Raw genomic sequence first — 15,105 nt, 5'->3', positions numbered from 1 at the left:
AGATCGAACCCTCCAATTAAAAGGCATTGATTGGCAGAATGGATTAAACAAAACATAGTAAAATATATGCTGTCTATAAGGGACTCTTTAGAGACAAAGTCACAAAGAAGTAGAAAGTAAAAGTATGGAAAAAATATTCCATGCAAATTGTAACCAAGGAGAGAAGGAGTGGCTTAACCAATATCAGACAAAATAGACTGCAAGACAAAATTTTTATAAAACCAGAGAATAACACTATATAATGATAAAATAGATTCAATTCATCAAAGAGATAAAACAGTTACAAACATATATGCATCTAATAACAGCCCCAAAGTGTATGAAACAAAAATTGACAGAATTGAAGGGAAAAATAAACAGTTCAACAATAGTCATTGGAGAGATCAACACCCTATTTTCAATAATGGATAGAATAACTAGACAAAAGATACACAAGGAAATAGAGGACTTGAACAACACTGTAAACCAACTGGACCTAACAGACATCTATATAATACTCTACCTAAAATAGAAGAATATACTTTCTTCTCAAGTATACATGGAACATTCTCCAGGATATACCATAGTTAAGACATAAACAATTCTCAATAAACTTTAAAATGCTGAAATAACATAAACTATCAACTCCAACCACAGTGGAATGAAATTAGAAGTCAATAACAGAAGGAAATCTAGAAATTTCACTATATTAGAACATGTGGAAATGAAACAACAAACTCTTAAACAACAAATGAGTCAAAGAAGAAATCACAAGATAAATTAGAAGATACTTTGGAATGAATGAAGATGAAAACAAACCAAAAGCAGTGCTCAGAGGAAAATTTATAGCTTAAATACCTACATTAATAAAGAAAGATCTCAAATCAAGAACTTAACTTTATACCTTAAGAAACTAGAAAATGAAGAGCCAAATAAACTCTAAGCAGAAGGAGGGAAGTAATAAAGATTAGAGTGATATAAACAAGATAGAGAATAGAAAACAATAGAATAGTTGAAACTAAAGATTGTTTTTTTAAAAAGATCAACAGACTTGAGAAACTTTAAGCTAGATTGACCAATTAAAAAAGAGAGAAAACTCAGCTTACTAAAATCAAGAATGAAACTGGGGACATTACTACTGACCTTAAAGAAAGTAAAAAGATTATAAGAGAATACTATGAACAATTGTATGCCAGCAAACTGGATAAGTTAGATGAAATGGACAAATTCCTAGAAACACACAAACCACCAAAACTGACCCTAGAAAAAATAGAAAACCTGAATAGACCTATAACAAGTGAAGGGATTGCATCAGTAATTTTTAAGCTTCCAAAGAAAGCCTAGGACTAGATTGCTTCACTGGTGATTTCTACCAAACACTTAAAGAAGAATTAACACCAGTCCTTCTCAAACTCTTCAAAGAAATAGAAGAGGAAGTAATTCTTCCTAACTTATTCTATGAGGTCAGTATTACCATCATACCAAAACCAAACAAAAACACAAGGAACAAAAACTTCAGACTAATATTCACAATAAATATAGATGCAGAAATTCTAAAAAGTATGCTAGCACACCAAATGCAGCAGCAGATTAAAAGGATTATACACCATGACCAAGTGGGACTATCCCAGGAAGGCAAGGGTGGTTTAACATGTGAAAATCAGTCAGTGTAAGACACCAGATTGATAGAACAAAGGGCAAGAACTACATGATCATCTCTACTGATGCAGAAAAGTATTTGACAAAATCCAACACCATTTTATTATAAAAATAAGGAATATAAGGAAAATTCCTCAAACTGATAAAAGTTATCTGTGAAAAACCTACAGCTAAGATGAAGGATAAGGAAAGGATGTCTATTCTTGCCACTTCTGTTTAACATAGTACTAGAGGTGCTAGCCGATGCAGTTAGATAAGAAGAGAGGGGAAATGGCTTTCAGATTGGAAAGGGAGAAGTAAAACTATATTCATAGATGACATGACCTTGTATGTAGAAAACTTTAAAGAATTCACAATCAAAAAAACTTAGAACTAATGAAAGGGCTCGACAAAGTTGCAAGAAACAAGATCAACATAAAATCTGTTGTATTTTTATACAGTAGCAATGAACAATTTGAAAAGGAAATTAAGAAAGTAATTCTATTTACAATAGCATCAGAGTATTAAAACACTTAAGAATAAATTAACCAAGGAGGTGAAAGTCTTGTAAACTGAAAATTACAAAATATTGAAAGAAGTTAAAGAAGACCCAAATAAATGGAAAGACATCACATGTTAATGGATTGGAAGACTTTTTATTGTTAAAATGTCAGTACCTCTCAAGTTGATCTACAAATTCAGTACAATCTCTATCAAAATTTCAATTGCCAGTTTTGCAGAAATGGACAAACTGATTCTAAAATTCGTATGGAATTACAAGAGACTTCAAGTAGCCAAAATAATCTTGAAAAAGGCAAAATTGGAGGACTCACTTCCTGACTGCAAAACTTACTGTGAAGCTATAGTAATTCATTCATAAAGATAGCTATCTAGATTAATGAAATCAAATTGAGAGTTTAGAAATAAACCCATACATCTGTGGTCAACTGGTTTTTGACAAGGGTGCCAAGACCACTCAGTCGGGGAAAGAATAGTCTTTTCAACAGTTGGTAACAACTGGATAACCACATACAAAAGCATGAAGTTAGATCCTTACCTCACACCATACATAACAATTAAAGAGTAAACAAAGAACTAAATGTAAGAGTTAAAACTATAAAACCCTTAGAAGAAAACATAGGAGCAAATTTTCATGACTGGATTTGGCAGTGGTTTCTTAGATATGACACCAAAAGCACAAGAAGCAAAAGAAAAATTAGATAAATTAGACTTCATCAAAATTAAAAGCTTTCTTGCATCATAAGATACTGTCAGGAAAGTGAAAATGCAGCCTATGGGATGAGGAAAAATATTTGCCAGTTGTATGTTTGATAAGGGTCTAGTATCCAGAATATATGAAGAACTCTTACAACTCAGTAACAAAAAGACAATCCAATTAAAAATGGGCAGAGGACTTGAATGGACATTTCTTCAAGGAAGATATACAAATGACCACTAAGTACATCAGGATGCTCAACATCATTCATCATTAGGGAAATGATAAGGAAAATCACAATGAAATACTCCTTCACAAGATAGGTGTAACAACAACAACAACACAACAAATAGAACAAAAAACAGAAAATAAGATGTGTTCATGAAAATGTGGAGAAATTGAAACCCTCATACATTGTAGGTGGGACTGTGAAATGATACAAGTACTGTAGAAAACAGTATGACAGTTCCTAAAAAGTTAAAATTAAACTTACCATATGACCCAGCAGTTCTACTCCTAGGCATATACTGAAAGCAAGTGTTCAAACAAAAACTTATACAAATGTTTATAGCAGTATTGTAATAGCCCCAAATTGGACCCCTCCCAAATGTCCATCAGCTGATGAATGGATAAATAATTGGGGGGGGTGTTAATAGAATGGAATATTATATAGTCATGAAAATGAATGAAGTATTGCTACATGCTATATGAATGAACCTTGTAAATATATTAAAAGTCCCTGAATTATACACTTTAAAATGGTTAATTTTGTTATGTGAATTTTACCTCATTAAAAAAAAACATTCCCAATGGTAATATTCATTGGGTATTTGTAAAATTAATCTATATAACATCTTTATTTAAAATACTTTTTTACAAATACAAGAAATCTCTAAGGGAAAAGAATCTCTTTATCATATAGCTATATTGTATTTAAATTATGTTTATATTTTGATTGTACTGCATAAATTTATGCCAATCTAGATCTTTTAGAAGTGTTGTTATTTAAAAGTAGTTAAATTGAATTTTACATATCTCAATTCTGATTAGACTCATTTCAGTTGTTCAATAACTGCATGTGGCCAGTGACTACAGTACTAGATAATACAGGCTTAGGTAATCAGATAATGCTAGGAAAGACTAGAATTCAGACCTAGAGAAGTTTTCCTGCAGTACTATTGTGGATAAGTCCAAGATAGGAAGGGGCAGCATGCAGAGGGAATACTCAGGGTTGGGAAAAAGGTCTTGTCCTGCGATAGTGTGATTCTGAGTCAGATGTTAAAGGTGCCTAGTTGGCTATGGGACTTTCTTCTCAATTGTCATCCTCTTCCATACCTGCCGCCGTTAGATGCATATTACCAGGTGTATAGTGACTAAGAGCAGGCGTGACCATTATAATGTATAGTCCCTTGAACTTTTCAGATAATTCCTTATATATCTTCTTTTCCCCATCCCTTCCATTATGGAAAATTACGGGACAAAGGGTAAAAGAATGGATCTAAAAGTAAAAAAGATACAAAAGAAAGATGGGAAAGGAGAAAAATTGCAGAAACAGACATAAAGAACTTATAAGTATGCCCTTAATAAATTAAAAGGTTGAATGAAGTTTTCTTTAAGAGACAAAATGTATGTAAAGATAGAGAAATGTGATATAGAGCAAAGGGACATACCCAAGAGAAAATGCCATTTATTTCAAATTGCCTTCGTTGCTTTCTTTATAGCTGTGCCACTGCCTACGTTCTACTGGCTGAGGAAGAAGCAACAACTATCGTAGATGCTGAAAGGATTATTTAAACAGGCACTCAAGGCAGGAGAAACAATTTATAGGCGGTCACAGCAGTGCCAGCACCAGAGTCCTCAGCATGAAGCTCAACTGAGTAAGTGAGTTTGAACTAATTTTCACCAATCTTTTAGTTTCTGCATCTGCCTCTTCTATGTTGAAAACACAAAACAACAAAAACTTAAAAATCTTAATATTTAGAGGTTTGCTACTTTTCATAAAAGGTAACTAATCTATTTAAGCCAGCAAGACAGAAATGTGGTTTAGCTATAGAATGCTTATAGAGAGGAATGGATCTGCTCTGGTTATTGAAAGAGGTGCTGCTGTGAAACTTAACAGTAATTTATTTCATGTAAGACTTGGGCTGATCATTGGAGAAACACAATTCAAAAATATTTAAGACTGAAAGATTGAAGAGAGTCTTCTAGTAGTAGTAAGCCGCTGTTACCTTTATCCTCACCCTCACTCCGATCAGTAGTAGAGGTGTATCATTTGGTTTTCTCTACAGACTGTGTATATCTCCATGTAGTGCCAGGGCAAGGCCCCTTTAGCACAAAAACCAGCCTTATACTTGGTATTGATTCTTTCTTTAGTTGATTTTTCTCTGTGATGTGTTGGAGATCCTATGGGCCATAGCAACTGAGGTCTTATCTTTCCACTCTTAGGGATACTCTCAGTTATGACTGAAACACTTTTACCAAAGATACTAGAATCTGTAATACTGCTTCTTGCTATTTTGTGTGGTCAGAGGGTTTTAGTTTTGTGATTTTGCCACATAGTGGGCAATAAATTGAAATTTGTTTATATAATGCGTTATCTGCTAGCAGTTAAGTTCTAAATCTTTTGTTTGTGGAAATTAAAATTTGGATAATTTTTTCTCTTTAAACCAAATATTAATTTATATGCTATGTTTCATTAATGCATGTTATTATAACACACAACTGTGGGAATATATAATTTTGCAGTTTAGACTAATGAAACCATGTTTTTGAAAAAGTCATGCCATTTGTCCTTGTATACTCTCAAATATAGTAATGAGCTACTTACAGAAATATTTGTTAGTCCTTTCTAGAAGTAGTTTTATAGTTTGTTAGTTACTAGCTGTTGAGCAAAAATTCACACTAGCCATAGAACTTGTGTTTTGAACATCTTTGTCAGTTAAAATAACAGAGAATATTAAAATAATAGATTTTTTACACAGAAACTTAATAGATTAATGCTATTTCTTCCTATTAATGTCTCTTTTTTAGTATTAAAATGTACTCGTCGGTGCCCGGCTAGCTCAGTCGGTAGAGCATGAGACTCTTAAAATGTACTCGTCAAGTATACACAAATTACTTTATATATACTGTACTCAGATTGCTTAATGTTAGAAGCAAAAGTAATTCTATATATATATTTTTTTAAGCTTTTAATATAAAAAACTTCATTCTTAAACATAGAGTAACATAATGAACACTCATTCAATGTTCATCACCCAAATTCAATAGTTTTTAATATTCTTCCATTCTGACACAATTTAATTTTAATTGAACATTCCAGGGCAAGCAAATATATGTTAATGAAATAGCGGATCATAATACGAAAGTGATAGTTTTGTGCTATTTTTTGCTTTTTCAAATAGGGAGAGATACCAATGTACTGGTATATATTAAAAGAAGACTGGCAATGTGTGCAAGAAAATTAGGAAGAATAAGAGAAGCAGTAAAAATAATGAGAGATGTAAGTAAATTTGATGACTGTACTTTTGTCTTTATTCCTTCAAAAACTGAAAATGTGTTTTAAGTTGCTAGTTATGTTAATGCAGAATCACTGCTTTTTAACTGATAGTTTTTATAACAAGATGCTTATTAATATGTATATAGATTTCTTAGAAGTTGAGTCTCCACAATTTTGTTAAGAAACAAAAGAATTTCTACTTAAATGAGTCTGATTCATCTCTATTGAGTTCCTTTGCTATAATTTTAATCTTTTTTCCTTTTAATATACAGTTAATGAAGGAATTTCCTCCTCTTACCATGTTAAACATCCATGAAAATCTCCTAGAATCACTTTTAGAATTACAGGCCTATGCAGATGTTCAAGCAGTCCTAGCAAAATATGATGGTGAGTGATACTTCTCTTAGTTGATAGTATGGTTAAAGTTTTTTTTTACAATTAAATAATCATAAATGTGATCCTGTTCTAGTATTTCTGTGATTTTTCTCTCCATTCTTACCAGTTGGTATTTAGAATCTGGGGGTACTAGTTACTATTAAGTATCTTCTTTACCAGTACTTCTGGTAGCAACAGCCTGCAAGGGGGAACTTTTCTTCTGTCAAGATTTATTCATTTGTTTATTGAGCACCTAATATGAGTGAGGCCCTTGGAATATGATGGTGAACAAGAAGACGTGGACTTAACCCTTTTAGGATTTGCAGTTTAGTGAAACATACAGACAAATGAATAGTAGTTATACTGAACCATAGCATGTTAGGTGAGATAATTGGAAAAGTATGGGGTGCTATGCAGCTTATTTGTTTTGGAGTGTCAGGGAAGGCTAACAGATTGCTTAGCAGTACATAGAAGAGTAATTCAGAATAACATTTTACAATGCCAAAGTGTAATTTAGTATTTCATCTGATCCTTATAACGATCCTGTGAGATGATAGGACAAGTATTTTTATTATCTCCAGTTAGTAAATAAGGAAACTGGAGTTGAAGGAGGTTAAGTAATTGGCTAAGGTCTCCTAGCCAGTAGGTGGCAAGCCTGAACTTAAATTTAGGTGTTCCATTTGTTTGTTTACGCCTGACAGTAAGAAGTCATTATATATTGGCTATTTTTATTATTCTACCATAACAGTGCCGGTTTACCACAGATGAAGTTGGGAGAATTCTTAAGAAGCATAACCTTTCTCCTCATTCTGAGTGAGGCATCCAGCTTTTAACTCCAAGCTGCAAACATCCTAACTAGCATAATATTATTACTCGTCATATCTTTCACTATAACAAAACATATATAAGTCACTTATTCATACTGTCCTGTTATAAGCTCCTACCCATTAGCTTGGGAATCCACATAACTTGGAAAGTTTGAAATGTGTTACACTTGGAAAGAGAAGTTTATTTCTTTTAAACATCTGGAATTCTTAGAAAGTGCTTTAGGATAGTCTAGGCTCATGGAGAAATTTGTGAGAAATTCTTTCCATATGTTACTTATCAGATGCATGGCCCGCTTGTGATACTTATGATGAACAAGCTTAGGGACTGAATATGAAAAATCAGATAGGACCTATTCATTAAAAATAAAGTAAAACTAGCAACTTAGATATATGCTTCTGTGTTTTCAGTTCTTTTTATGAGTCCTCGGTTTTTAACCCTTCTAGAATCCTGAAGAAGTGAAAAGGAAATTTACTTCTTTAGTTCTGCATTTGCTGGTAAATTCTGGAATCTAAAAAGAGAGTTCTCTAGTCTTACTCTCCTGATAACATTATTTTGGGCATTCTTTAAGAAAGAATTTATGTAATTAATTTAATTATAGTTCCCAATTGATTTCTTTTTATTTTATAAAAGAATCATAATTTAAGAAAATGTAGAAAATTCAAAAACGGAAGAATTAAAAATGAAGATCACCTGTGGTTATATCGCCTAGATTTAACTACTGTTAATTTTTTTTTTTACATCTTAGTTTTTTTCTGTGAATGGGTTGAGTTTTTACATAGTTCTAACAATACTATGCCTTTTTCCTTGAATAGTATTATTGTAAGCAAATTATTATAAACATTTGTTGAGTACTTTTCACCATTCATTGTGTGAGGGCTTTCACAAACATGATTTTATTTAATCTCTGCTAGAAAAGTGCCACTGTTTTATTTTGAGAAGAGAAAACTGAGGCTATAGAAGTTGCTACTAGTTCAAGGATACATAGGTGGTAAATAGTAGAATCAAGATTCAAACTCAGATCTTCCAATTACATGTCCATATGCTTTTACTATTATGTTATATGTATCTGTTGAATTTTTACTGTGAATTATTCTTATTAAAAATTGTCTTAAGATATTTTTTGTGATTCTTACCTAAGGTGAAAATTATTATTACAGATATAAGCCTTCCAAAGTCAGCAGCAATCTGTTATACAGCAGCACTACTGAAAACAAGGACTGTTTCAGATAAGTAAGTAGTTATGGAAACTACAATTGTCTTCCACTGACTTTAAACAATGCTTTTGGGGTGGAGGGGGAGCATATTTCCTGCTGAATAACCCTTGATCTTACGGGGCTTTGAAGGTTCTGATTATGTGGAGTGCGAGGAGTAAGGTTTTTAGAGCTAAGTAAACTTGGGTTCAAATTCAAAGTCTAAAGCATACCAGCTGTGGAACACTTTGGGTAAGTTAATCAGTTTGAGTTTCTTCCTCATCTGTAAAATGAGAATAATATAGTAGGGTGGCTGTGTGAGGATTTTGTGTGTTGAATGCCCAAAGCAATGCTAGATAGAAAGTACAAATAGTACAGAGTAGCTGAGAGAGTAGTGATAAGGTGTATGGTAGGGAAATAGGTTTCATGTTATCTGTTCTGAGATTATAATTCTCAGTTATTCTGATTTCCTTGTATTTTTGGCTGCCCTTGGTGAATTTCTCTTTATTTCACTGGTAAAATATTCAGAAACTAACCAAATGGCCACCATTTCTTTCACTTTAGATACTATGCCTTGATATGAATATTAGAATGGAATATTCACAGGCTGTTTCTTGTCAGTGAAAGTTTGATAAGAATATGCTTCTATTTCATGCAATTCTCTAGATATCGCTGTGCAGCATTTCTTATTTTGTTGACTTTCCCAAAGTGTACCTTCAATGGATTTCTCCTGAAGGCTTTCTTTACCTAAGCTTGAAGATTTTCATTTCTTGCACTGCCTTTCTTTATATGTTGAACCAAAGGCTTTACTTTCATATTTAGTAGCTATTTGACTTTGGTTTTAGCCATCACCAGAAACCTCTGATTCAGGAGGCTAGATTATGTTATGTTATGTTATGTTATGTTATGTTATGTTATGTTATGTTATGTTATGTTATTTATTTATTTATTTATTTATTTATTTATTTATTTATTTATTTAAATATTCATTTCTTCATTTTGTGATTTTCTTACAGATTCTCTCCAGAAACAGCCTCCAGAAGAGGGTTAAGCACAGCAGAAATTAATGCTGTGGAAGCAATTCACAGAGCTGTGGAATTTAATCCCCATGTTCCAAAAGTAAGAAATTGTCTAATGGAAATGCTACTTTTATTTAGTTAATCAAACTGATAACAGTGCATAGACCAAAGTTTGGGTCTCCATAATTTGAGGCAGAATTGTTTTAGTCTGCTATATTTTGATGCTTAGTGTGTTTGCCTTAAAGGGGATGTTAAAAGGCATGTAGAAAGGTGGATAGGAGCAGTATTTCACTATAGGTTTTATCATTGCTGTCAAAATAAAATTTGAAGTGTGTTTACTTAGCTGTTCCTTTTACTATATTTATAGAGAAGAAATAAAATGACTTGGTCCTACTAAAAGATCATTCTTATTTCAGATCACCAAATTAAATTTCCTATTACTGTTAAAGCTTTTTATATCTAGAGAGATGCCTGGGTTTTGAATGAGGGCTGGGTAGACAAAGACTGAAGACAAATAGACTAAAGCAATCAATAATAGGAAACAGATGCGCAAGTTCCCAGAAAAACTGTTGAGTTGATGTTTATTTAGTCCCAGATGAAACTGTATTCATCTCATTTGTCTTTATATTGTACACCTTGCAGACACACAGATTATCACCCAAGATTAAATTTGGGGTTTTAAAAACAATGCCCCAAGTTAGGAAGTATAGAATATTCCAGAATATGCCTTTATCACAAAATGTAATTGTAACTATTGATTCCCATATAGTGTCTGTTAGTAGAATTTGGAAACTAGTGAACATTAAAGGTTTAATCCCTAAAAGATAATCTCCAAGAAACAGAAATTGAAAGTCCGTTAGAGTAGGTAAAGACAGAGTGAAGAATATTACTGAAATCTAAGTATGAGAGTCAACAAATGTTTATACCATTCTCTTACTAAGTGACATTGTTTCCACACATTCAAATAAAATTTTTATTATGAATTGTATTACATATACAGCAAAGTGTAAAAGACAGTAATGTGTATCTTAATGATTTATTATAAAGCAAATGCATGGAAACTCCCACTGAGGTCAAGAAACAACATTCTCAGCCCCCAGAAACCCATCTGCCCTTTCCCTGTTACAACTTCTTCCCTCCTGCCTTAAGATTACCATTAATGCCATCCTGACATTAATTATGTTCACTTCCTTCTTTTCTCATATTTTTAGTCTATACTTCTCCTTTACTACTGATTTTATAAAACAAGTTAAGGAGTAGTCCCTCCTTTATCATTCTCTGGAATGATTAGTGTAAAAATTAAAATTATTTCTCCCTTCAATAATTGGTAGAATTTGCTGATAAGGCCATCTGATTCTGAAGTTTTCTTTGTGAGAAGGATTTTCTCTATAAATTTCATTTCTTTAGTTTAATAGTTTAATTACAGATTCAGTTTCTTTAACCATTCCATACTATTCGCTTTTTTTTTGTTTCTTGTGTTAGTTTTTAGTAAGTTGTATTTTTCTAGGAATTTATTTCATCAAAATTTTCAAATTTATTGCATAAAGATTTTATAAAATTTTTTATTACCTTGTTAACATGTGCAGGATCAGTTGTAATATCCACTTTTTAATTCATGATGCTGGCTACCTCCCCACCCCCCCCTATTGCATTCCCCAGGGATTTATCAATTTTATTAGTCTTTGCAAAGAACCCAGCTCTGGCTTTGTTGATCCTTTCTACTAATTGTTTTCTAGGTCATTCATTTCTGCTCTTTGTGGGCTTCTTTCAACTTTCAGCTTCTTTCAACTTTCTTTGGCCCTATTTTTTTTTTTAATTTCTTGTATCTTCTTATAAAGGTACTTATTAATTTTCAGTCTTTCTTCTTTCTAATATATCCATTTAAGTCTATAAACCACACTCTAAGTACAATTTTAACTGCATAGTATAGCATTATTTTTTATGTAATTTAGTTCAAAATATTTTCTAATTTCCATGATGACTTCCTCTTTGATTTGGAAATTTATTTATTCCACTTAATTGTGTATTTCTTAACTTCCAATCATATGAAGATTATCTTTCTATCAGTGATTTCTGGCATAATTGCATCGTGGCCAGAGAATATTCTCTGTGTGATTTCACCCCTTTGAAACATTTTTCAGTTCCTGAATTTCTGTTTATTTGTCATATCTCCTGTATTATTTATAGTTTCTAATTCTCTGCCCAAAATTTAAATATAGTTTTTTTTATCTTTGAAAATGGTCTGAAGTAGTTATCTTAAAGTCTTTCTCAGATAATTCCAGTGTCTAGAACTTCTGGATATCTGTTTTTATTATCTGTTTTTTTATGCTATATCATGTTCATATTGTCTTGTTTTGTCTTATGCCCGATTTTCTTTGACTACATGCCAGATATTTTACCTGAAAAATGTTAGAAATAGCTTGAAACCTCAAATAATATTACCTTCCCTCAGAGAGGATTTTCTTTGTCCATAGATGCCTGGAAGAAGCACTAGCAGGACAGGATCCCCTCAATTCAGTTTCAGGAATTAATGTTTTCTGGTCTACCCAGATGACTTGAAACTGGACTGGGTCCATGAAACTGTTTTTTTTTTTTTTTTTTCTGGTTCACCCTTATTCCTAAGGTGCAGCCCTTCAGGGTCTCAATCCAGTCCTAAAGGTTTGCCAGGGCTCTCACCCTTGATAGGCCTTGAACTTTGATTTTTGTTCCTGTAGTCTTATGAAAGTGGCAAAATGGCTGAACAGCCTTCTAGCCATGTTTTCCAGAATTGGCAAATGTCTCTATAATAAAAGAAGCTCCAAGTGTAGCTTACTTTTCTTATTTCTGCCTTCTTTGGACTATGGCCTAGTAATTCTTTACCTTTTTTTTATTTTAATTTTTTTTAAATTGAAGTATAGTCTGTTTATAATGTAGTGTTAATTTCTGGTGTACAGCATAGTGACTCAAATATATATATATATACTTTTCATATTCATTTTCCATTATAGGCTATTACTGGTTATTGAATATAATTCCCTGTACTCTTTACCCTTTGTAAATTCTCTGATATATTTGATTTGATTTTTTAAAATATTTTGACCAGCTTTCCTAGCTGTCTAGGAGGGCTGGTCTGAATTACCCAGCCTTCCATTATGGAAAGGAGAGTTATGAAAATACTTTTATATGAAATGCTCTGCTCTCTCGTGCTGCAGAGTTTTTAAGAGAATGTATTCTGCAAGTAAACCGCCTGGGTTTGAATTCTGACTCCGCTACTTCCTAGTTGTATGACCTTGAACAAGTTACCTAACTTCTCTGGTCTTGAGTTTCCTCATGTGTAAAATGGGGATAATATTTCCTACCTCTTAGAGTTGTTATTAAGATTAAATGAGTTCACATCTTTAAAGTGCTTAGAAGAGTGCTAGACATGTAATAAGCTTTACAGAAGTGATTGTTACTGTTATTATCCAAGATGAGATGGAAATCTGTTCCTTGTGTGAGGAGATAAGCAGCAGTTATTAATCAGAGCTATTCAAGTCAAATATACGATTAAGATGTCTAAAAAAATTTTCTTTAATTGCCACTCAAAATAACAAAATATGGACTATCTGCTCCCTATGGTTCTTTTCTGCTTCAGGAGTAACAATTCTGATACTGTATGTTGTACTTTGGTTTTCAGAACTACTGCTGGAGGCACTTGGGTGACAGGAGGGTAGTGGAAATCCTAGGCATTGTCCAAATTATAAAATTAAATTGTTGGATAGGTAATATATATTAATCTCCATATTTAATCTGTCCAAATAATCTATGATGCTTTTAGCGATATTTTTTTCAAGTTTAAAAACACACATATATACTGAAATTCTACAAAACAGTTATGAGAAAAATTGAAGAAGACTTAAATAAATGGAGTTATGTGTACCATGTTTAAGGATTAGAAGATTCAATATTGTTAAGATCACAGTTATCCCCAAATTGATCTATAGATTCAGTGCAATTCCTATTGAAATCCTAGTAGGCTTGTTTGTAAAAATTGGCCAGCTTATCCTAAAATTTAGATGGAAATGCAAAGGACCTAGAATAGCCAAAATAATTTTAAGAAGAACAAAGTTGGAGGATTTATACTACCCAATTTCAAGATATTTTAAAGCTGCAGTAATTAATATAGTATAATATTGGCTATAAAGATTGAAAATAGAGATTGAAATAGAGATCAATGAAGACATAGAGAATTCTGAAATAAACTCACATAATTGTGGTCAGTTGATTTTCAGCAAGAGTTCCAAGGCAATTCAATAGGGAAAGGATAGTCTTTTCAACAAATAGTGCTGGAACAATTAGGTGTGTATTTAAAAAAATAGAAAGAAAGAAAAAAGAACCTAGACCCTTTCCTCATACCATATAAAAAATTACATTGGATCATGGATCTAAAGGTAAGAGGTAAAATTATAAAATTTCTAGAAGGGAAGATTATCTTTGTGATTTGAGGTTAGACAAAGATTTCTTCAAAAGCATGATCCATAAAAGAAAAAAATTGATAGTTGGACTGCTTAAAATGTTGAATTTATCATAAAGAAAATGGAAAGTCAAGCCAAAGACTTGGGAGGAAATGCAAGTCTTTTATCTGTTCTATATCCAAAATTTTTAAAGAACTCATTATAACTCAATAATAAAAGGACAAACGACTCAGTTAAAACTTGGGCAAAGGATATGAATAGTCACTTCATCAAAGAAAGTGTATGAATTAGCCATCAAAGAAGGCTCATGAAAAGATACTCAGCACTTTAATCACTGGGAAAATACAAATTAAAATTACAGTGTGATATTACTTTATATTTACTAGATGGCTATGCTCACAAAGACTGACAATATCAAGTGCTGGCAAGAATGTAGAGAAAATGCATACATTGCTGCTGGGCATGTGAAATAGTAATAGCTATTATTAAAAAAATAGCTACTTTGGAAAACAGCTTTGCAGTTAAACATATACTTACCATAAGACCCATCAAATTCCGTTTCTAAGCATCTACCCACGAGCAGTGAAAAACCTATGTTTATACAAAGACATATGAAAGTGTTCATAGCAGTATTATTCAGAGTAGCAAAAAACTTGAAACAATCCAATGACAGGTTAATGAATAAATAGTGATATATCCATACAATGGAACACTTTCTAGCACTAAAAACGAATAAACTGTAAGTACATGCAACAACATAGATGAACCTCAAATACTTTATACCAAATGAAAGAAACCAGACACAAAAAACAACATAAATGATTCCATTCATATGACATTTCTGGAGTGGGTAAAACTGCAGACACAAAAAGCAGATCAGTGGTTCCCTGGGGCTTGGGGTGGGAATGGGGATTGACTGCAAAGAGGC

The 15,105-nt window shown here is 32.4% G+C and overlaps 1 protein-coding gene across 1 annotated transcript in view; it reads left to right on the top strand.

The window, feature by feature from the left end:
- Positions 1-15,105, top strand: part of ST7L (suppression of tumorigenicity 7 like) — a 71,995-nt gene that overhangs the window by 20,177 nt on the left and 36,713 nt on the right. The window contains 6 exon segments of the mRNA XM_032487339.1: positions 4,555-4,618; positions 4,620-4,710; positions 6,238-6,335; positions 6,605-6,719; positions 8,693-8,765; positions 9,742-9,844. Coding sequence (XP_032343230.1) covers positions 4,555-4,618; positions 4,620-4,710; positions 6,238-6,335; positions 6,605-6,719; positions 8,693-8,765; positions 9,742-9,844 — 544 coding nt within the window.

This window comes from Camelus ferus, chromosome 9 (genome assembly GCF_009834535.1).
Source record: "Camelus ferus isolate YT-003-E chromosome 9, BCGSAC_Cfer_1.0, whole genome shotgun sequence".
NCBI lineage: Eukaryota > Metazoa > Chordata > Mammalia > Artiodactyla > Camelidae > Camelus > Camelus ferus.
This window is presented reverse-complemented; position numbering and strand designations above follow the sequence as displayed.